This window comes from Nyctereutes procyonoides, unplaced genomic scaffold (assembly GCF_905146905.1).
Source record: "Nyctereutes procyonoides isolate TBG_1078 unplaced genomic scaffold, NYPRO_anot_genome, whole genome shotgun sequence".
In the NCBI taxonomy this organism is placed as follows: Eukaryota; Metazoa; Chordata; class Mammalia; order Carnivora; family Canidae; genus Nyctereutes; species Nyctereutes procyonoides.
Genome location: NW_026575049.1, coordinates 20525143 through 20546492, shown reverse-complemented (window position 1 = coordinate 20546492; position 21350 = coordinate 20525143). Strand labels below are relative to the sequence as shown.

The 21350-nt window shown below is 61.1% G+C and overlaps 2 protein-coding genes across 2 annotated transcripts in view; both read left to right on the top strand.

The window, feature by feature from the left end:
- Positions 1-3498: 3498 nt before the first annotated feature.
- Positions 3499-8397, top strand: LOC129512141 (U7 snRNA-associated Sm-like protein LSm10). Its single transcript, XM_055329416.1, has 3 exons — positions 3499-3660; positions 4009-4093; positions 7506-8397. The coding sequence occupies exons 1-3, from the start codon at positions 3499-3501 to the stop codon at positions 7922-7924; spliced, it is 666 nt and encodes a 221-aa protein (XP_055185391.1). The 3' UTR covers positions 7925-8397.
- Positions 8398-15182: 6785 nt separating this feature from the next.
- Positions 15183-21350, top strand: part of GRAMD4 (GRAM domain containing 4) — a 74320-nt gene continuing 68152 nt past the window's right edge. Inside the window, exon 1 of the mRNA XM_055329039.1 lies at positions 15183-15341. Within this exon, the coding sequence (XP_055185014.1) occupies positions 15313-15341 (29 nt within the window). The 5' untranslated portion in view covers positions 15183-15312. The remainder of the gene's footprint in view (positions 15342-21350) is intronic.

The window sequence follows — 21350 nt, the reverse complement described above, 5'->3', positions numbered from 1 at the left end:
AAAATCACTGTTACCAATGAAAATATATGCTTTGAAACTCTAACCTCCATGCAGTAAACAGCTGAAGAGAGAATCAGGGAAGGGGAGTGTAGGTCTGGAGGAGTTTTCCAGGAGGCAGCACAGAGAGACAAGGAGACAGAAGGCACGGAAGAGGGGTAAGGAGGCCGAGAAGAGAGAGGGAGAGTCTATGAGTAGGTGTCCGAGCTCCAGATCTGCGGGGTGGGGGGTGCTCACTGGAGGAGGGAGAGGTCGCAGGCTGTCCCAAGCAGAGGGAACAACGTGTGCGGTGGCCCTGAGGACCTCACCCAAAGCCAGTGTGCTAGAGCCCTTGCCTGGTTGGTGGCCTCATGTGGGGCAATGCTGCGGGGGGGACAGAGGTCTCAGACCCTCTTCCTGCCCAACAGCAGGATGTCCGCTGGGGAGCCAGCTGCAATGAAGGGGATGGCTGTGTAGGTGCTTGGCCTGCTCCATCCCTCCTTTGACTGCTAACTGTGCCCCTTCTCCACTCCCCACTGTCAGGTCAGTGGTCCACGTAGAGCTGACCCAGCCCTTCACACTTCAGGGGTGTACGTATGACCTTGGCCACCTGTCCCACAACTGAGAAGGCCTGGATCTGAAACTTTTGTTAGAACATCTGGGCAGAGGAAACCTGGGGCCACTGGGGAGAACGTTGGCCTGGGACAGCCATAAGATGGGGACAACACAAAAGAAACTGAGCCCTTTGAGCCCTGGATCCAGCTGTGCCTGAAGGACACCCTGGGCTCTGCAGTCACAGGGACGAATAACGCATTTCCTTTACTGCTTAAGCTGGTCTGCATGGGTTTTTCTGTCACACATAACTGCCTGCTTCATCAGGAAGCCCCAAGGCTGGGGACCCCATGGAGGCCCCTGGCCCGGCCCAGAGGAGGTGACAGCTGCCCCGGGCCTTGAGGGCGGCATCAGAGAGAGCCGGCAGCAGAGAGGTGTGCCCAGGCAGGCTGGCGTGGGTGTTGGCGGGCTTCCCGGGAGTCGGTGTAGCTCACCGGGCCGAATCCCTGCCCAGGCAGGCCCCGGGCCCCAGCCTGGCGCTCAGCAGCACCTCAATGTGGCCTCAGGCCTTGGCGAGGGCTGGTGCCTATGGAGGGGATGACGCCACAGAAGCCCCGCGTGGCGGGGGGGGCAGGCCGGGCCTCCAGGGGTCTCACCTCACGGGTGATGTGCGGAGTCCCAACCTCAGGAGTCAGCCACAGTATGGGAGTGGGGCGGAGTGGGGAAGCCGTCAGCCCACCCCTGTCCCCCCCACCAGACTCCAGACCCCAGACCCCAGCTTGGCCAGTGCCACGGACGCCCCCCACCCCGGGGAAGTGCCAGGCAGGTGCAGCGTGCGGGTCACCTGAGTGGGTTTCGGTGCCCACCGAGCTGTGCAGTGAAGTCACTTCAGATCCTTGGTTCCAGCAGACGCAGCAGCCAGCACGGTTCCGACATCTCTGCCTCTCTCGGCGCCTGTGTCTCTGCCTCTCTCTCTCTCTCTCTCTCTCTCTCTCTGTCTCTCATGAATAAATAAAATATTTAAAAATACATGTATTTTTTATTCATGGGGGGGGCAGAGGGAGAAGCAGGCTCCATGCAGGGAGCCCGACGTGGGACTCGATCCCGGGACCCCAAGATCAGGCCCTGGGCTGAAGGCAGGCACTAAACCGCTGAGCCACTCAGGGATCCCCATCCAGGCAGTTTTAAATCCTTGTCAACGTTAACTCCTGAGTCCTCGTCCAGAGGCTGAGCCCCGCTTCACAGGCGAGGACGCTCGGGCTCCAGCAGGCTGGAACTTGTCCAGAATCACAGGGCTCTAGCCCGGGTGGCCTCTCTCAGGGTCCGTGCTCTTAGCACCCCCACCACTGCTTGTCCTTGCCCTGGGGCCCAGGGGTGCAGTGAGGCCACCGGGGACCAGCAAGGCGAGGGGACTTGCCAGTTGTGTGGCAGCCGATGACCCAACCCTCCTGCCTCCTTGTCTGGCCCTTCCCTCCTACAGACAGGAGGCCGGGGCTTCAGATCTCAGAGGTCCCTGTGTTCCCCAGGCTGCTTTGGAGGCCGCAGGCAAGCTCTTACCCCGCAGAGGTGGGGCCCGTCTGGGCCCCTCCTCCCTCCTCTTGGTGACAGCCCGTGGGCAAGAGTGGGAAGCTGAGCTGGGGGCTTGTGGGCGTGTTTCGGGGAGAGCTGGCCGGTGGATTCAGGGACAGGAGCTGGAGAGAGGCAGTTTGGGCAGAGCCCCCAGCCTCCAGACCAGGAGGGTGGAGAGGACGCAGAGCTGTGCCCCAGCACTGCGAGGTCAGAGGGAGACCCTGGCCAGGAAGGGCTGTGTGGATGGGGGTGCTGGCTCCCCTGCTGATGGGCAGGGCAGGCTGGGGGGCGGGGCTCCAGGGGGACCTGGGGTCCTGTTGAAGGCTTCAGTCCCCACCCTCAGCCCTCTGCACCCCACCCAGCACTGTTCTCCTGTTTAGGGGGGCCCTGGTGCCCGAGTGGGAGTCCAGGGCAGCAGGTGGCTCAAGACCCTGAGGGAGACCTCCTCCAGCCTCGCTGGCAGCAGAGCAGCGGGCAGCCCCGTCTGACACCACGTGACAGTGCCTTGTGGTCACAGGACCCAGGCCCACCCACAGACAGCAGAGTGACGGCAGCTGACCACTTGGATTCACCCCCTGGGGACCCCAGCTGGACATCCCAGGGAGAAGGAATGTGGAGGGAATCTCCTGGAGGGCTGAAGATGCAGAGGGAGGCCTGAGGACTGGGGGAAGGTACAGGGGGAGTTGTGAGGGCCTAGGGCACTTTGGGAGACCTTGGGGATCTGGGGTCTGGGGGATTTTGGGGGGGCCTTGGGGTCTTGGAAGACTTTAGGAAACCCCCAGATCCTCAGGGGCTGAGGTGGGGGGGGGAGTTGGGGAGTTCTGAATGGACTGGAAGCATTGAGAAGCCATGGAGGGCTGTGATGGGTCTTCAGGGGCCTTGGAGGGATCACGGGGGTCTTGGGAGACCTCAGGGGTCTTGGGAATCTCTGGAGCCTTGCAAGATCTGGGACGTCTTGTGAGACCTTGGGAAATCTTTGTGAATTTAGGGGGCTGTGGGGGGCTTTCAGGGACTCAGAGGGACCTGGGGGCTGTTGGCAGGCCTGGGGAATGGGGCAGCCACCCAAGGGCCCAGGTTGTGCCAGCAGTTGTGGCCCGGGCACATAGCTTCACCTCCGGGGGCCCTGGCTCCCCTCTGGGTGATGGGAAGATCCCAGCACCCCCACCAGGTCCGTGAGATTGAAATGAACACGGTGACAGGCCTGTCCCTCCCAGACCCTTCTTGCTGTCACATCCGGACCCTCTGAGGCCACAGCTCCCCACACATTCCCCCTCCGCATGAGCTCACTTCCCATACCCACCGAGGCCGGGGGTTACCCAGGTGTTTGGGCAGGTGGGGAATGAAGTCCCATCATACAGCCCCCCGCGGGAGGCGTCGCCCTATCCCCAGAGTTCCTCTCACATGGGACCCCAGCTGAGGTGGATTAGCTTTGATGGCCTCTCCAAGGCCGTGGAGGCTTTCCTGCCAGGAACGGACGTGACCAGGATGGGCTTGGCCCTTCAGGAGGATGACCCTGGCGGCTGGAGTCCTGGTGACAGCTGCATGGCGGGGGGTTGGCAGGAAGTTGGACCTGGCCCCATGGGTGGTGCAGGCTCCTGCACTCCCAGCCACCCCCTGTCCCCCGCAGACCCATGGGGACCCTGCCTCTGGGCCTGCACCATGGGCCTTTCCTGTTCTCTCCATCACCAAAGTTGAGCCTCGGTCTGGGCCACTGTCTGCCCCATGGACAACGCCAGAACTCTCTAATCAGTCCCCTGTTCCCCACTCTGACCTGGTCCCTCCAGATCTATCCTTCTCCAACGGCCAGAGCGGTCTCTGTAAAATGCAACCCTGCCCTCCTCAACTTGGGGCATCTCCAGCGCTCTCCCGGCCACCTGCCCGCAGCCTCCTGCCCCTCCTCCTGTCCCCCAGAAGCCCAGTCCAGCTGGGGGCCTCGGCTGCTCAGAGCTGCCCGGAGCCCTGGCCTCGGCGGATGCAGGAGCTTGTGCCAGCCTAGGTGTGGACGGCCCACTGCTTCCTTCGCTGGGAAAGCCAGCTGGGACATGCGGCTGCTGAGCCACAATTTTGGGGGGGGGGGGCTCTGCGCCCTGACCGAGCTGCTCATGTCGGGGTGACCACACTGGCCACTGTGCTGCCCGCCTGCGTTCCGCATCCTCTGGGTTAGAGTTGCCCATCCGGGAGGTCTGCGGGGGCTGCCAGAGAAGGTTCCCCCAGGCGGCAAGGGAGGCACAGGACAGGCCTCTCGTCAGCCCTGCGTCCAGGCCCATCCAGGTGCTTGGGGCTGACCGGAGCCCTCAGGGGTCGGTGCTCACCCCGCCAGGCACTGTTTTGAGGGCTTTAGAGAAGCCAGTGCACTTCTACCCCGTGAGGTAGGCGCAAGCACTCTCCTGATTTCACAGAGGAGGAAGGGGGCACAAAGAGAGAGAAAGGTCCCACGCCCTGGTGGCTGATGGAGCGGGAATCAGACCCCAGTCGGCCTCCAAAGCCCCTGCAGGGCTCTGTCCCCATCAGGCCACTTGGGCTCACCCTGGTCCCCCCCCCCCCCAGTCGCTGTGCTGCCTTTCAGTTCCTTGAATGTCTTTCCCACCTCAGGGCCTTTGCACGGCCTCTTCTTTCTGCCTGGAACACTTTTCTCACTGATTGTCTCATTCTGGGGTCTCGGTTCAAATGTTCCCTCCACACAGGGGTGTGAATGGCTGGGGCTGGGAGTGAGGTGCCCTCCGTGGATGCCTTTTGTACCTTTTGAATATTGAACGACCTGATTGTATTACCTACCGTCTCAGTCAGCTTGGCCGCCTTCAGAAATGCCACAGTCTGGGTGGTGGGGGGAGCCGGGGGGCCTCAAACACCAGACATTTGTTTCACACGGTTCTGGAGGCTGGAAGTGTGAGACCAGGGTGCTGTGGATTCAGTTCCTGGTGAGGGCTCTCTCGTTGGGTGTGGACGGCGCCTTCACACTGTGTCCTCACGTGGCCCTTCCTCGGTGCTTACAATCCAGCGGCGGAAAGATCTTTCTCTGTCTCTGTCTCTGTCTCGTCTCATAGGGCACTAATCCCATGAGGGGCTCAATATGAATGGGGGGTACCCAAAATTCGGTTCATATCACCTACTCAAAAATGATCATTTTAAGAAATTTGGAAAGTCATATGACTTCACACTTATTAGGATGGCTATTATTTTATTTTTATTTTTTTGAGAGCGAGTGAGCAAGAGAGAGAGAGAGAGAGAGAGATTCGTAAGCCCATATTCGTACATCGCAAGCAGCGTTATTCACAATAGCTGAAAGGTGGACACAACCCAAGTGTCCGTCAACGGGTAAACGAAATGTGGTCCATCCACACAATGAAATATGATTCGGCCTCTAAAAGGGAAGAAATTCAGGGCCCCTGGGTGGCTCAGCGGTTGAGCGTCCGCCTTCAGCTCAGGGTGTGACCCTGGGGTCTTGGGATAGAGTCCTGCATCGGGGTCCCTGTAGGGAGCCTGCTTCTCCCTCTTCCTGTGACTCTTCCTCTTTCTGTGTCTCTCATAAATAAATAAAATATTTAAAAAGAAAAGAAAAGAAAAATCTGAATGGACAAATGTCACTGTTATAACATCTTCCCGAAGGGTACAGAATGAGAGAAAGTAGGAAAATGATGTTGGAGAAGCCTGAAAAAGGCACCCTCAGCCAGGTGATTGAGGTCAACATCATGGGGACCCATCAGGTTGACAGCCCAAGGGATGGAATGAGGGGCCCTGGGCTTCTGAGGCCTTCCTCCCCAAACCCATGACCCCAGTCCAATCCCGAGAGAAACACCAGGAAAATCCCAGTCAAGGGACATCTACAAAAATGCCCAGTCCTCCTTGAACCATCAAGATTGGTGACAACAAGGAACGAAGGAGAGACCATCACAGCCCAGAGGAGCCCAGGGACACGCGACCAATGACTGTAATATAGTGTCCTGGGTGGGGTCTCGGAGCACAGATGTGTATGAGGTGGAAATAAAGTCAGTCTGAACCCAACATGGACTTTGGTTGACAATGGTGTATTGACACCGATTCGCTCATTGTCAGAGATGCAGTGGCCCCACAGGATGACATCTGGGGGCACTGGGTGTGGGGGACGAGGCAACTCTGAAGAATTATTGCAATTTTTCTGTAAATCTAACTCTTCTGAAAAAAGTTAAAAAAAAAAAAAAAGGGATCCCTGGGTGGCGCAGCGGTTTGGCGCCTGCCTTTGGCCCAGGGCGCGATCCTACAGACCCGGGATCGAATCCCATGTCGGGCTCCCGGTGCATGGAGCCTGCTTCTCCCTCTGCCTGTGTCTCTGCCTCTCTCTCTCTCTCTCTCTCTGCGTGTGACTATCATAAATAAATAAAAAAATTAAAAAAAAAAAAGAAATCAAAAGTCTCAGTCTGGACAGACCTTCCTGCAGACCAGGAAGCGGTCTTGCCCTCCTTCCGGGCCTGGGCACCCACTCATTCCCCGCCGGCACTCAGAGCCCCGGGGCCTCTAGCAGGGGGTGAGTGGGGCGGGCACCCCTTGAGCCCTCAGCGCCCGGCATTTCCCGTATCCCAAAGGCCCTGATCTAAGACCCCCCAACCCCCGCCAGGGCCCCGTGCTAGGGAGCTGGAGGAGAGGGCATGCGCTTGACCCTGTGTGAGCGGGATGGGGTCCGCCATCTCCAGGACCAGGGAACACTTTGAGGGGGACAGCGGCCTGACCCCTACGTCCCACCACCCTCTCCCATCAGCCTCCCCTCTCTCCCTCCCTCTCTTCCTTCCTCTTCAATTGTCTGTTGGTTCCCCAGCAAGACAATATAATGAAATTAGCTGCTGACCTTCGATTCCTTCTCTTTCTTCCTTTTCTCCATAATCTGATTCAAAATCACATATTTATGTCCAGTTAACACCTGCAAGGTGAGCAGCAAGCTGACCTTTCCTACCCCCTCTCCATTCCTCCCCAGGAGCCATCCCCAGTTTAATTCTGAAGATAAACCACGCTCAGTGCTGCTCATCAACCCTTATCCTGCTGTCTCTCCATTTCCACTTTCCGGCGCTATTTCACTAGCAGGTCGCGTCCCTCGAGTCTCATCGGAGCAACAACCCGCCACCAAGAGCAATTTCTCTGCATTGACCCCGAAGGCCGTTTGGGCTGGACCTAGGACTCGGCTCCCGTGTTGTTCCTTGGGTCTGGGAATCCGCCCTCTGCACGATGCATGCCGTCAGCAGTCGCCCGCCATCTGCTTGTGCTTCCTTGTAAGTGAAGGAACTTTCTCGTCCGGGTGTCCAGAGGATTTCCTTTTCTTTCTTTAAAATGCAGTGGCCGAGGCCTGCGCGGCGCAGCTGTTGCCATGGCTCCCGGAGCCCGCGGCGGGCGGCGGGCAGCCTCGCCGGGCGGCTGCTAGCTCGGGCGGTGAGGCGGCCCAGGAAGCGGAGGGACTGCGGTGCCACTGCCGGCCCTTTGGTGTGGAAGAACGGCAGTGAGCCACTCCGTGAAGGAGCGGACCATCTCCGAGAACAGCCTCATTATCCTGCTGCAGGGCCTCCAGGGCCAGGTGACCACCATGGACTTGCGGGACAAGATCGTGGCCCGCGGCCGCATAGACAACGTCGATGCCTTCATGAACATCCGCCTGGCCAACGTCACCTACATGGACCGCTGGGGCCACCAGGTCGAGCTGGAGGACCTCTTCGTGACGGGCCGTAATGTCCGTTATGTCCACGTCCCCGATGATGTGAACATCACGGCGACAATTGAGCAGCAGCTGCAGGTCATCCACTGGGTGCGCAACTTCGGCAGCAAGGGACAAGGCCGGCGCGAATTTCCCTCCAAAAAGTATAAATGAGCCTCTTCCCCAGCGAGCCCCTGTCCCCGCACAGGTTTCCCCAGAGTTCTACTGAGTCAACTGCCTGCTACCCTCCCTGTCCTGAGCCCGGAGAGAGAGTGAGCGGGGCCGGCCCAGAAACCGGTGTCTCCCACAGACACCCCCTGTCACAGCTGCCTTTCACCGGGTCCCATCTCCTAGACTGTCTCTGGGATCCTACTTACCTGTCCGTGGCCTTGATCGTTTACATCAGAATCTGATTTACTGATTTAGGGACTCTGCCAAATAGTCTTCAGCCCTCTCCCAGTGAGGATTATCAAGTGTACCCAGCGTGGGGCGCCTGGGTGGCTCAGTTGGTTGAGCGTCTGCCTTCAGCTCAGGTCATGATCCCTGGGGTCCTGGGATCAAGCCTCACATTGGGGCTCCCTGCTCAGCAGGGAGTCTGCTTCTCCCTCTCCCTCTGTGTACCCTTTCTCTCTGTCTCTCTCTCCGTCTTAAATAAAATCTTAAAAAAAAAAATGCAGTGGCTGCACTTGCCGCCATCTCAGAGTTCGTCATTCCAGGCCCACAACCCCCCACCATGCCTGCTCAGCTCCGTAGGCCCAAGGACAGAGAGGGCTGTCACCCCTCCACCACCTCCTCCCTCTGGCCTGCCTTCCCTCAGATGTCCACCTTGGACTGAAAACACCTCCTCCAGGAAGCCCCCAGCCCCCAGGCTGTGGCAGGTCCTGCCTCTGTGCTCCTAGCCCCACTGACCACTTGGGCTGGCACCCCAGGGTCGGATCCTGTAAGAAGGTCTACAAGGGCCAGGTCGGACAAATGTCAGCCTCTGCATGGCTGCGGAGTAGGTGAGGGGTGAGAAGGAAGGAGGCTTAGTCACCACTCTGCAAAGTAGGAAACTGAGGCGCACAGCTGGGAGGGTCTTGCCAGGGTCACACAGCAGGTAAGACAGTCCAGGTGAGCTGACACAGCTTCCTGCCTCAAGGAGGTAGAAGGCAGGTCTGCTGCGGGGGGAGATCCTGGACGGGAGGTTGGGGGGACCCCCAGGTAGGCCCCCCCGGGAACGTGGCGCCAGCCCCTGCACTGCCGCCTGCTGCCACGAGGTGGCACGCTCCGTTGGCCTCAGCAGCCAGAACCCAGAGTTTGGCGGCAGGCCCCGTCCCAGGCTGGCGGGCTGGGGGTCTGCACTCCGCGGCCTCCGGAGCCTGGCCCAGCCCCGCTAAGGAGCCACGGTTCCGGCAGGGCCCCCGCTCGGCAGAGAAGGCAGTCTCCCGGGGCCACCGGCCCGGACCAGCCCTTCACACCTTGCATTGATCTGTGTGCTAATCCCGCCCAGAGCTGCTCCTATTCCCTCTCCTGAGCCCCTGAGGCAGCTCTTCTCAGAGCAGTGCTGGGCCCGTGGTGGGCGCGGGGGGGGGGGGGTCCATTTCTTCCTGAAAAAGCTGTTATTGAGCTGATGGTGCCTCTGACCCAAGAGCATTTTAAAGTCAAAGGAGTCCTACGACCCAGCAATTGCACTGTTAGGGATTTACCCCGAAGATTCAGATGCAATGAAACGCCGGGGCACCTGCACCCCGATGTTTCTAGCAGCCATGTCCACAATAGCCAAACTGTGGAAGGAGCCTCGGTGCCCATCGAAAGATGAATGGATAAAGAAGATGTGGTTTATGTATACAATGGAATATTACTCAGCCATTAGAAACAACAAATACCCACCATTTGCTTCAACGTGGATGGAACTGGAGGGTATTATGCTGAGTGAAGTAAGTCAATCGGAGAAGGACAAACAGTGTATGTTCTCACTCATTTGGGGAATATGAATAATAGTGAAGGGGAATATAAGGGAAGGGAGAAGAAATGTGTGGGAGATATCAGAAAGGGACACAGAACATAAAGACTTCTAACTCTGGGAAATGAACTAGGGGTGGTGGAAGGGGAGGAGGGCGGGGGGTGGGGGTGAGTGGGTGACGGGCGCGGAGGGGGACACTTGACGGGATGAGCACTGGGTGTTATTCTGTATGTTGGTAAATTGAACACCAATAAAAATTAATTTATAAAAAAAAAATAAAATCAGAAATGAAAAAGAGAAACATAAAAAAAAAAAATAAAGTCAAAGGAGTGTGCAAATAAAGGGCGGGGACGCCTGGGTGGCTCAGTGGTGGAGCGTCTGCCTCAGGGCGTGACCCTGGGGATCCAGACACCCCCCCCCCCAGCATTGGGCTCCCCGCAGGGAGCCTGCTTCTCCCTCTGCCTGTGTTTCTGCCTCTCTCTGGGTCTCTCATGAGTAAATAAATAAAATCTTAAAAAAAAAAAAGCTTCTGGGTGTCTTCTGACCACTCCACGCAACGTTGGCTGAGCACCTACTATGTGGAAGGCGCTCCCACGTACTCAGGTCTAAACGTGTGTCAATTCCCACGGGACATACAGAACCCGGGGAACCTCGGGCCCCTGGATGGCCAGGCAGGCCCTGCACATCCTGTTCCAGACCCTTCCTCGGAGGCCTCCCCCACCCACGGCCTCCCCTACAGGCTGCCTCTTGCCTCTTCAGTGGTAGAGACCACAGCTTCGTGGAGGGCGTTTTACTTCTTCACATCACAGACGAGGAAACAGGCTCAGAGGGCCCGGTGGTGGGTCCAAGGACGCGGAGCCGAGGGCATGTGTACGGTGGTCCCGACCTTCCGTGGGCAGGGCTCTCACGGTCTCGGACGCTGGGGCCATAGCTCAGAATCAGCAGCTGGGAGGAGAGCGGGTCCCCAAGAGAGATGTTGGGGGGGGTGTCCATGCTTAGAGTCCGTGGGGGCAGCAGCTCTGAGGCTGGTGTCCAAGGGGCACCTGGGGGAGGGTGGCCAGGAGGAAGGGAACACCAAGGGGCTCTGGCCCAGAGCTGGGATGAATGAGGAAGCCCCTATGGCAGTAGGCTCTGGCTGCTAGGGACCTCTGGGCAGGCTGGCTCTTCTAGAAGAGTCTAGGATGGACGGAGTGGCCCTGTAGGAGCAGTCAGGGAAGGCTTCCTGAATCAGAGGGCACTGGAACATGGGTGTGCCTGAAAGGAGCACGTCTGGGATCCCTGGGTGGCGCAGCAGTTTGGCGCCTGCCTTTGGCCCAAGGCGTGATCCTGGAGACCCGGGATCAAATCCCATGTCGGGCTCCTGGTGCATGGAGCCTGCTTATGTCTCTGCCTCTCTCTCTCTCTCTCTCTCTCTCTCTGACCATTATAAATAAATAAAAATAAAAAAAAAAAAAAGGAGCACGTCTGTGGGAGTACGAGAGGTAAGACGGCCAGAGAAGAACCAGCGTTCCCGTTCCCAGGCTTGCAGAGGGCGGTGGTAGGGCCCTGCTGCAGGCCAGGCCCTAGGCTGGGGGGCTGGACGGGGTCAGCTGTGGTCCCTGTCCTCACGCAGAGCACGCAGAGCTCGGGCTGACCCAGGAGACAGCCTCAGAGGCGAGGGCCATGCCCCGGTCTTGGCGCTGGGATGGGGCAGCCAAGGCCCCTGGCTGGCTGAGCAGACGCATCTCTCAGTGGCTGGGCCCTCTGCATCTCTTTCCCTGCCTCTCTCACCTACGGCTCTGGGCTCTGTCGTCGCACCTCCAGGTCTCCGGGCCCCTCCTATGATTGCATCCGGACGTCTGCGATGACGCTCGACCCGCATGGGTAATGTGGGGTCATCTCTCCAACCCCATGTCCTTCGCTCACTCACATCCACCAAGTCCCTTCTGCAGGTAAGGCAATAAGGCCACTGGCTCTGGCAATCGGGGCCTGGGCGTCTAGGGGGCCGCTCTTCCTCTCACCCCTGTGTACGATGAAGTGCTTAGTGCTGTGAGGAAAGTGCAAGCAGGAGAGGAGGTCAGGGTGGACCTCAGAGAGGAAGTAGCACTTGAGCAAGTGCCCGAAAAGGCCTCGAGGGTGGAGCTGTGCAGACCTGGGTGGCACCACACAGTCAGAAGGGGCAGCAGGTGTGTCCTTGGGCAGCAGGGGGCCGTGTGCCCGTGAGTGGCCTAGCAATGACGTGGGTGCTAGGACTTTCAATCAGAGAAGCCGGGGTGGCTGGGGGGCGGGTGGGCCTGGCTGGGTCTGTATGGGTCCCACCTGCCCTGGTGTGGAGGTAGGGGTGGGGTGAGGTGGCTCTGGAGTACGGATTCCAGGGGCGCCTCGGTGGCTCAGGTCATGGTCCCGGGGGCCTGGGATTGACCCCCGCGTCAGGCTCCCTGCTCAGCGAGGAGCCTGCTTCTCCCACTCCCTAGGCCGTTCCTCCTGCTTTGCTTTCTCTGTCTCTAATACATAAATAAAATCTGTTAAAAAAAGAAATGAAGTGAGGACTCCAGGCCCCACCGGTGGGCCCCGGGTGTGAGGGCCGGTGGGAGTGGGGTGCAGCCAGCCCCCCTAGGGAGTGCTGCCAGGCATGGTCAGAGCATGGCACAAAGGGAAGTGTGGGAGAAGTTCTGAGGGTGGAGGGATTCGGGGAGGGTGTGCGGGCCGTGCAGAGCCCCGGGGGAGTGGGGGGACGGGCACAACGGGGTGTGAGGCAAGTTCCCCGGGGGGCCTCCCCTCCTCCCCGCCCCCCCTCCTGCTTTCTGCATGCCTTGGTTTGGCTGCCAACATCCCCTGCTTTTGCTTGTCACCCAGGGGTTCACTTGAGTCCAGTCATCCTGCCGCCTGGATGCTCGCTGGGGCTGTAAGGCCAGGAGACTGGTGCTGGGGGTCCAGCTGGCCCTGGGGTTGAGAGGGGACTCCGGGCCACCTTCCCAGAGCTGCCACCACAGCTCAGAATTTGGCAATGTCCCCTGGGGGCAGTTTAGAGCAGAGGGCCGGGAGTTAGCAGGGGCCTCCCCAACCACCTGCGGTGTGGCCCTGGGCGCGAGGTGGCTGTTCTGAGCCTGGGCTTTGCAGTAGTTTGCTCAACCTGAATACCACAGACTTGGGGGTCGGGGCGGTGCTTGGACAACAGATTTATTTCCCCTGGGTTCTGGAGGCTGGAAGTGGGAGGACAAGGTGGGCTGGTTCCTTCTGAGCTCCTCTCCCAAGCTGGCAGATGACCCTCCTCTCCCTGGGTCCTCACAGGGTGGCCTCTCCGGGTGTGCCTGTGTCCTGACCTCTTCCTCTGCTAAGGATCCCAGCCAGACAGGGGTAGGCCCACCCTGAGGACCTTGTTTTGACCTAATCACCCCATCTCCAAACACTCTGATATTCTGAGGTTCTGGGGTGGAGGAGAGTTAGGGCTTAAGCACATTAATCCTGGGGACGCAGGTCAGCCTGTGACAGTCCCCGTTTGTAAATGGGGTGACAGGATGGCTCTGAGGAGCCACCACCGAGTGGGGCAGTGTGGACGCCCCAGAACACGAAGCACCCGCTCTGGGGGGTGTCAGGTCTGAGCCTGCGCAGGGGACAGGGAGCAGATCTGGTTTTACTCCCTGGGGCAGCAGCAGGCGCAGAGTGGCCACCCAGCAGACCCGGCGGGAGGGTCTAGTTTGAGGTGGATTTCTGTCATTTGTGAACAAGAAGTCCCTGACAACTACACGTGGCCGGGCCAAGGTCCTGAGGTGGGGACGAGGGAGGGCGAGTGGGAGGAGTGACTCACACATAAATAATCTGGGTCTTTCTCCAGCTGGGCTGTGGGTGAGTTGGGGGGTGGGGGGGCAAGAATGTAACGAGTAACAATGCAAACAATCCCAGGGATGGAAGCAAGAGGTGGTGGTTCGTACTGGGTGGGGACTCCTGGGTGCTCTGGCTGCATGGGAGGCTGAGATCGTTTCTGGCCAGGCTGGTCAAGGGGTGCATCGTGGAGCTAGGGGCTTGGGGCCTTTGGGGCTGGGGGGTGCAGGTCTGGTTAAGAGCAAGGAAGGCTGTGTTAGTCCCCTTACTGAAGTCATCTGGCTCTCTATTCAGCAGGAAGGAAACTGAGTCACAGGGAGGGGCAGTCTCCTGCTAGAAGCTTGCCCGAATGCTTGCCTCTGACCCTGGCCCATCAGGGCTGCCTCCCCAGGCAGAGGATGCTGGGGGAGTACAAAAAAAGGGGCCCCGAATCTTGCCCCAGGGAGTGCTTCAGGGACCTAGCGCCCGTGGAGGAAGGGATGGGACTTTCCCAGATTGGGGGGGGGGGGGGCTGGGCCCTAGGGTGGAGGAGAGTTCAGTGCTGGTGCTGGTAGGACCCCCATGGTTCTAGGTCTCTGTCTTGCAGGGGTGAGGGCTGGCCGCACATGGCAGAGAGCCCAGAGGCCCCCGCCAGGCAGGGGAGGCCCCCGCCAGGTAGGGGAGGCCCGGCGGGCTGGGTGGCAGCCATGGGGCCTTCTGCATTCTCTGGGTTCCCCCTGCTGTCTCAGCCCAATCTCCAGTAGTAGCCATGTGTGGTCAGACCTGGGTGGGGAGCTGACAGTGGGTCCCCTCAACTCAGGGCAAGGGTTCTGGGGGGTACTTCCCTCCACTGTCCACTGAGTGCTGTCCTGCGAGACAGATTCTGGTCCTGCCAGACTCCAGCCTCTGGTCCTGGAGCCAGGGTGGGGGCGGGCTTCTGGGGGGGGGTGGTCCCACACCCGGGGCCCCCTTCGGCTGCCCTGGCCCCCGTGGTACCGGGGAGGGGCGGGAGCATGGGAGGAGGTGCCAGGGCTCCCTGCGGGGACAAGGGTGAGGTTTGGAGAAAGCGGGGCGAGCCCAGGGGCCCGATGGGGGAGCCCCCGGCAGGTGCTGGGGGTCTAGGGGCAGTGCGAGGCCCCCACCGGGGGCGGGCCGCGTGGTCCTCCCTGCGGGATGCGGCCCGCGCGTGGCCGCCGGCAGGTGACAGGCCCCATCTCGGCAGCGCTGGCGGCCGGGCGAGCGGGCTTCTGCGCGGCTGTCCCCAGGCCTCCGCCGGGACCGGGACCGGGACCGGGACCGGGACCGGGACCGGAGCGCGGGAACGCGTGGCCGCGGCTGGCGGGCGTCGGCGCGGGGGAGCCGCTGCGCGTGCGCGGGGCGCAGGTGGCGGGGGCGCACGTGGGGCACCCAAACAAAGGCGGCGCCGCGTGACCGGGCGTGCGCGCGCGCGGACCCCCCCCCCCCGGCGCACGCGCGTCCCCGGGGGCCGCGCAGGGAGGGCGGGGCGGGGCGGGCGCGGGGCGGGCGCGAGGGGCGGGGCGGGGCGGGGCGGGGCGGGCGCGGGGGCGGGGCCGACGTGGGGCGGGGCGGCGTGAGGGGCGGGGCGGGCCGGGGGCGGGGCGGCGGCTGCGCAGGCCGGGCCGGGGGCGCGCAGACTCCGCGCAGCGGGACGCGAGCGCGCGACCTGGCGCCGCCGCCGCCGCCGCCGCCGCCTCCGCGCTCGTGGCCCGGACCCGCGGGGCCGCCTCCTCCGGGCTCCCCGGCGCCGCTGGGCTCCCGGGCGGGCGGCAGGTGCAGCGCGGCCGGGCGGCCGGCGAGGGGGCGCCGCGGCAGCGGGTGAATGAGAGTTGGCCCCGATCTCCGCGCAGGGTAAGCGGCGCGCGCGCGGACGCCCACACGGACCCCGCGGACACACGGACACGCTCCCGGCCCGGCCGGCCGAGCCCGACCCCGCGCGCCCGCCGCGCTCACCCGCGCCCCCGGGCCCCGCGCACACGCTCCCGGGCCCCGCGCCGGGCTGCAGCGCGGCCGCCCCCCGCCCCCCCTGCGCGCCCCGCGACCCCGGGCGGCCTGGGAGACGAGGGCGACGCGGGGCGCGGGCCGGGCTGGGGCGCTGCCGGGCGCCGACCCAGGGGGCAGGGGCCGGCGACCCGCTCCCGGGGGCAGGGCGGCGGCGGAGGGCGCCCGCGACCCCAGGAACGACCCCGCCGAGGAGTTGGGGCCGCCCGCCGCCCCGTGCACCCCCTCTCTGCGCCGCCTGCCGCCCCTTTGTTCGTGACTTCCAGCCGGTGGGCTCTGCTGGGGCCCGGGCCGCCTGCAGGCCGCGCGGTGGGCTGGAGTGAGGCAGCCCCGGCCCGGGGTCCCCCTGGCCCCCCCCCCCGTAACTGCGGAGGAGACAGGTGGGCCGGCGCACCTGCCCCGACGGTGGCCTCCTCCGTGGCGCGGCGCGGCGCGGCGGGAGGAGCAGCAGGCCTCCCTCCGTGGAAACATCCTGAGGCCAGGGCGCTCCTGGGGCTGTTGCCAAGCCCTGAATTTCGAGAGGCAGGGAAAATTCAGTCTGGGGGAGATCTTTTCCGGGATGGGAGTCTCTTTTTGCGTTTCCTGTGCAGGTTGGGGAGGAAATGGAGTTTTGAGCCCCTCCCGAACACAAACGGTGAGGCCGCTGGGTCCCAGCCCCCATAATGGCCCAGCTCTGGGGGTTGTCTTAAGTCTGGGCCCCGCAGGATGGGCAGGGGCAGGGCCGCGCACTAGTTAAGAGAGGACTTGGGGGTCTTGCCTCCGCCGTGTATCTGCTCTGTGATCTTGGGCGGGAAGGCATCGGGTCTCCATGTGCCTCAGTTTCCCCAGCAGTAAAGGGAGAGTGGGGCTGAAAAGAGGAGTAGAGGTTTTGCAGGCCTCACACTGGGCAGACCCGCCCAGGGCAGAGATCAGAACACCCTGGTGAGGCTGGTGGTGCCCTCTGCCCCCAGGCAGGCGTTTTCCCTGACTGCTCCACTGTGTCCCAGGGCCATTTGCGGGCACACCTTCCAGCTCGGTGCCTGTGTTCCAGCTCTCGTCCCTGCCCTCTGCTGGAATGAAAGCACATCCTACGGTTGTTAGCTGGGACACCTCGGATCAGGGGCCTAAGGAGACCTGCCCCTCCTTCCCGCTGCAGACCCTCCAAAACCCCCTGCCTGGCCCAGGGAGGGGGCCTGGCCTTCTCCCTGCCTTGGCCATGGTGTTGATCCTTCTGTAGCACTCTGTGGCCATGGGGCAGGAGCCTTGAACCTCCACAGTCTGGACAGTGCTGGACTCCTGGCAGGGGGTGGGGGTGCCAGCTTGGTGCTGGGGACTGGGAGGCAGGGGTCTTCAAGGCCTTAGGGTGTGCGCCACACCTCCTCTGCCCTTCTTGCCTCTCAGCTGCCCCAGCTGATGGGGTGTGGGGTGTGGCTGTCCCAGTGGTGTGGCCCGGGGACGGACGGGCCAGGCCTGTCCTTGTGATGTCCGTGTGTTTGCACTTGGGAAAGGCATTTCCTGGAAACTGGTTGGGAAAGTCTTAAAGTTGTGGTCAGTATGGCTCTGGCCCTGGCAGCCTGTTTACTCTGTGTCTTCTACGGACGTGGGTGGGGGGCCCTTCACAGAGGAGGAACCAGGTGGTCTCTCTCTGGACCGCCACGGGCCGCCAGCCTGTAAGGCCCCCCTCCGTGCCCTCCTCTTATCTGTCGAGTCCAGCCAGGAGTGGGTGTCAGGAGATCAGTGGTTGCCAGCTCTGTGTGACCTCCACTCCCTTGCTCCCCAGGCCTCACCTTCACCACCTAGAAACGAGGAGGAGAATCAGGCCTGTTTTCCCTGAATCACCATTTTTGCTCCACAGTAGAACAGAATAGAATAGTGGCTCAGGCACAATGAAACAAAGTGCTATTAGATCCCAGCGAGCCCTGTTGCCAGGGGAGGCTGCGAGCCTGCAGCCCATCTTCTGTGTGTAACGGCGATGTTACAGATGTGACAGCGACAGCGACACCAGCACCAGACCCAGGCCCTTCTTGGTGGAATCCATGTAATCGGAGAGCAGAGGGGCTCTCTTGGTGTTTCCGTGCTGTGCCCTGTGTTGGTTGTGCCATCGGTACCCCATCGCCCCGTGGGCCCCCGTGAGCCCCTTCCAGCTCTCCACGCATTGTGGTTTGGGTGCTTCCGTCTGGAAGCGGGATCTGCATGAGCTGTGTGAAGGAATGGGGTTCCCATCCCGGAGTGGCATGGCTGCAGCCAGCTGCTCCTTTCTGGGGGCCGCCCTTTTGGGGCACCGGTGTGTTTCCTCTGGCCCCTCACCTCTGGTGTTTGGCTCTCTGTGTGTCAGGGTGGGGGTCCCCTGCCTAGCCGCCATGCTGGGGACTTGTCGAGCGTTTCTGGAGCACCTGTTAGCGCAACGAGAGCGAGTGCTGGCTGGGAAGGGGGACACCGGTGGCCGGCCATCTCTGAGTTCCTGCCTCCTTCCCTTCCGGGCAGCTGCTGCACCTGTTGCCAGGAGTACAGGAGACCATTTTTGTGCGCGCCTGCTGCCCAGCGGGAGCTCTGACGGCATCGGGCTATGTAACCCAGCATCCTTGCAACCCAGCATCCTTGCGCTTAAAGAATTTGGAAATGAATTGGGGGAGATGAGACGTGGGCTGTGGAAGTGAGTAGTAGGAGGAATACAGATGTAGTTGCTGGGGAAGCGGCTTCTATTTGCTCAGCCCAGACAGGGGTGTCTGTGGGAAGCTGCTCATGGAGAATTTGGCCGCTCGCACGGCACTCAGGGGAAGGCCTTTGGTGTGGGGGAACTGGGAGCGACTTGCAGGTTCTCTGGCACTGGTGTGGATTCAGGTCTGTTTTTTTTTTTTTTTTTAAGATTTTATTTATTTATTCATGAGAGACACAGAGACACAGGCAGAGGGAGAAGCAGGTTCCATGTAGGGAGCCCAATGTGGGACTCGATCCTGGGTCTCCAGGATCACACCCTGGGCCGAAAGCAGCGCTAAACCGCTGAGCCACCCCGGCTGCCCAAGGTCTGTTTTTTTTTTTTGTCCTTGGCTTCTTTGGTGGCACGGGGTCTACACCCTGGGCCGAGTCCTGAAAACACCCCATGCAGAGGGAGTAGATGTTCAAGTCCCTGATGGTCACATGTGGCCGGTGGACCCGGGAGGAGGCCTGGGTCCCTGAAGGTGATGGTCACTCAGTGAATAGCATGTTTGAAGGCCCATCCTCGCCCCAGATTTGGAGTCGGCCGGCAAGGTCAAGAAATGTAATCTGTTAACCTGAGAACTTCAAGGCAGGTTGCTCCGACTTTTCTTACAGAGATAGAGCAAGAGAATGAGGGTTTCCCTAATGAGAGAAAACCACGTTCCTCCGGCCTTTGGTGTCCTGCACGTGGCCTGCATGGAGGGGCCGGGTGGAGACCTTGGGACTGTAATTCCCCACCAACGACCGCAGCTGCCTGAGAGCTGCTGTCCAGCGTGTCAAGCATCTGAGTTCTAACCGGGTTGTGATCGTGTTGAAGCCCTGTGATCAAAGTCCCCTGCAGTCACACTGGAAGGCGGGAAGCACTGGCCCGAGAAAACTGTAGTAACAGAAATCACTCAGTGTAGCGGCCGACATTGGGCCAGGAGTTCTCCCCACATTGTCCCACTTCCACCCCATTGAGAGAAACTGAGGCATGGAGGGGTGGGCTGGCCTATGCCCCCATTTAGTTAAGTAGCAGGGCTGGGATTGGAACTTGGCAATCCCAAGTTGTTTGGCTCTTAACTTTGCCACCACCCGCACCCCCTAATTCCTGTGTAAAGTTCTGTTATGTTTCTAGGTTCCTGGGGTAAATAGGAGCAGTAAATTTAGAGTCATGGTTGGAAGTGCCTTCCTGCTATCCAACATGCACCTGTAGCAAGGGCGCCCCTTACCCCGGCCTGACAGCCTTCTGAGCACTTTATATGATTGATCTTTGTGACAGCTGGAGGCAGGTGCTATTATTAGCTCCATTGCACCGATGAGGAAGCCCCAGCTCAGAGAAGTTAAGTAGTGTCCCTGAGGCCCCAAGCTGGTGAGGGGCAGAGCCAGCTTTGAACTCGTAGTCTCCGGCAGAGAAAACTTGATCTTTGCCGCTGTGTGTTCTTGGGGAAGATGCTCAACCTCTCTGGGCCTCCATTTGGTCACCTGTAGACAAGGGAAGATACACAAGCGAGAGGTTTGAGGGCGCAGTGCCATCCACAGAAAGGCCTGGCCAGCTTCCCTAAGGAGGAGGGGGAGGGAGAGGAGGAAGATGGGGGAGGCAGGTGGGCAGGTGCTCCCCATCCCCAGCACTGACTGGTGTTGAGTGGCCGTGGTTGGAATCAGGGCTCAGGGGTCTGGGGAGAAAGCTCCATGACACGGGGAACCGGGTTGCTCCCCTCTGAAGTGGGGGAGCTTGGAAACCGCAAAGCACAGTGCTTATTACCTGTCTCTCCAGAACGAGGGGTGGGGAAGCGGGGGGATCTACCCGGAACTCCTCTGTGCCGCCAAACCCAGGTTAGGCTGTGGGTGAGAGAAACCAAACATGCTGGGCACCATCGAGGGCCCCAGGGGTGGTGGTGGGGGGAACAGTTTGCCCTCTCCAGTCAGGTTCCCCACCCTCAGTGGAAGGCGCGCTGCGTCCAGCCCGTCCCTGTGGCCGGGGGCTCAGGGCTGAGCACGCGGCATGGGGGGGCAGGACACCCCGGCCCTGCCAGCATGGAGTGCAGATGGGGGGCACATCCGAGCCCGTCCTGTGCCCCAGCACCTTCCCAGCCCAGAATGGCACGCAGCCTCCGTTCTGACTGCCCCGTCCTCCTTCTCCCTCCCTGTCCCCACCTCTAACTCACAGGACTGTGTCTTCCCCCCTCCACTGGCCGACCCCTGTGTCGGGAGGCCTCTGAGCCCTGCTTAGAGAGGTACCCCCTCCCCTGCTACCTTTGCTCCTCTCTGCCGGAGCTCCCAGGTCTGTCAGCCTAGGGGCACGAAGGGGTGGATGGATGCACTGCCCGCAGTGAACACGCGGGGGGCGGGGGGGGGGTGCCTCGCTCTGCCCCGGGGTCCTGGGAGCCTGGCTGGGGGAGCTGTGGGATTCGGGGAGGCCGGGCTTCCACAGGGAGGGGGGCAGGGCTGGCCAGGCAGAGAGGCGTGTGCTTTTTAAATATCTTTTGAGGCCTAATTTACATATCATACAATCCACCCATTGAAAGTGTGCAATTCACTGAGTTTTAGCATCAACAGAATTGTGCAAGCGTCACTGCAATTAGATTTGAGAACATTTCCGTCAACCCAGAAAGAAACCCCGTGTCCCTGAGCAGTCTCTGACTGCTCATCTCTGCCTCCAGGACGCTGTCTGCGCTTCTCACTGAGCGTGATGTGTTTTCATCTGTGTGGCGGTGTGTAGTTGTGGGTGGCCCTGGACCGCCTTTCTTACGATCTTGGTGGGCACCAGGGGTCTGAGCTCCTCACAGCCCCTTCTGTGGCAGTGGCCCACCCGCTATGTGTGGGGGCCTGGGGCCGTTAGCATACCTGCCACCTCCAGGGAGCCTTCCTAGCTTTCCCCTTTGCACAGGAATAGGACCTCGCGAGCTACCATGCCCCAGTGCTGGTCACCCTGCTCCTGCTTGCTGGTTTACTCCCCTGCCTTCTGAGCTGCCGGAGGGCGGAGGCCCTTCTTTTCGTTTTCTGCGGGCCACTTGGGGACGGTGTCTGGGGCTGGGTGGTTGTAGGTTGGAGTGGGTCCGTGGGGCTCTCGCCCTGGCTTGCCCACTTTCACTGTGTCCTCTGGAGCGCCTCAAGGGCAGCGGAGTGGGGGACGCTGGGGCAGGGAGCCTGGAGCCCCGAGCCCGCCGGCCCGCCTCCCGCTGGGTGGCATGCTGTGCGTTT

Excerpts from the sequence above, each read along its gene's own strand:
- LOC129512141 (XM_055329416.1), top strand. The coding sequence starts at position 3,499 with ATGGGACCCCAGCTGAGGTGGATTAGCTTTGATGGCCTCTCCAAGGCC. Across the intron at positions 3,661-4,008 it reads TGGCGGGGGGTTGGCAGGAA|AAGCCCAGTCCAGCTGGGGG; the intron begins GTTGGACCTGGC and ends CCTGTCCCCCAG. Across the intron at positions 4,094-7,505 it reads AGGAGCTTGTGCCAGCCTAG|GAAGCGGAGGGACTGCGGTG; the intron begins GTGTGGACGGCC and ends GAGGCGGCCCAG.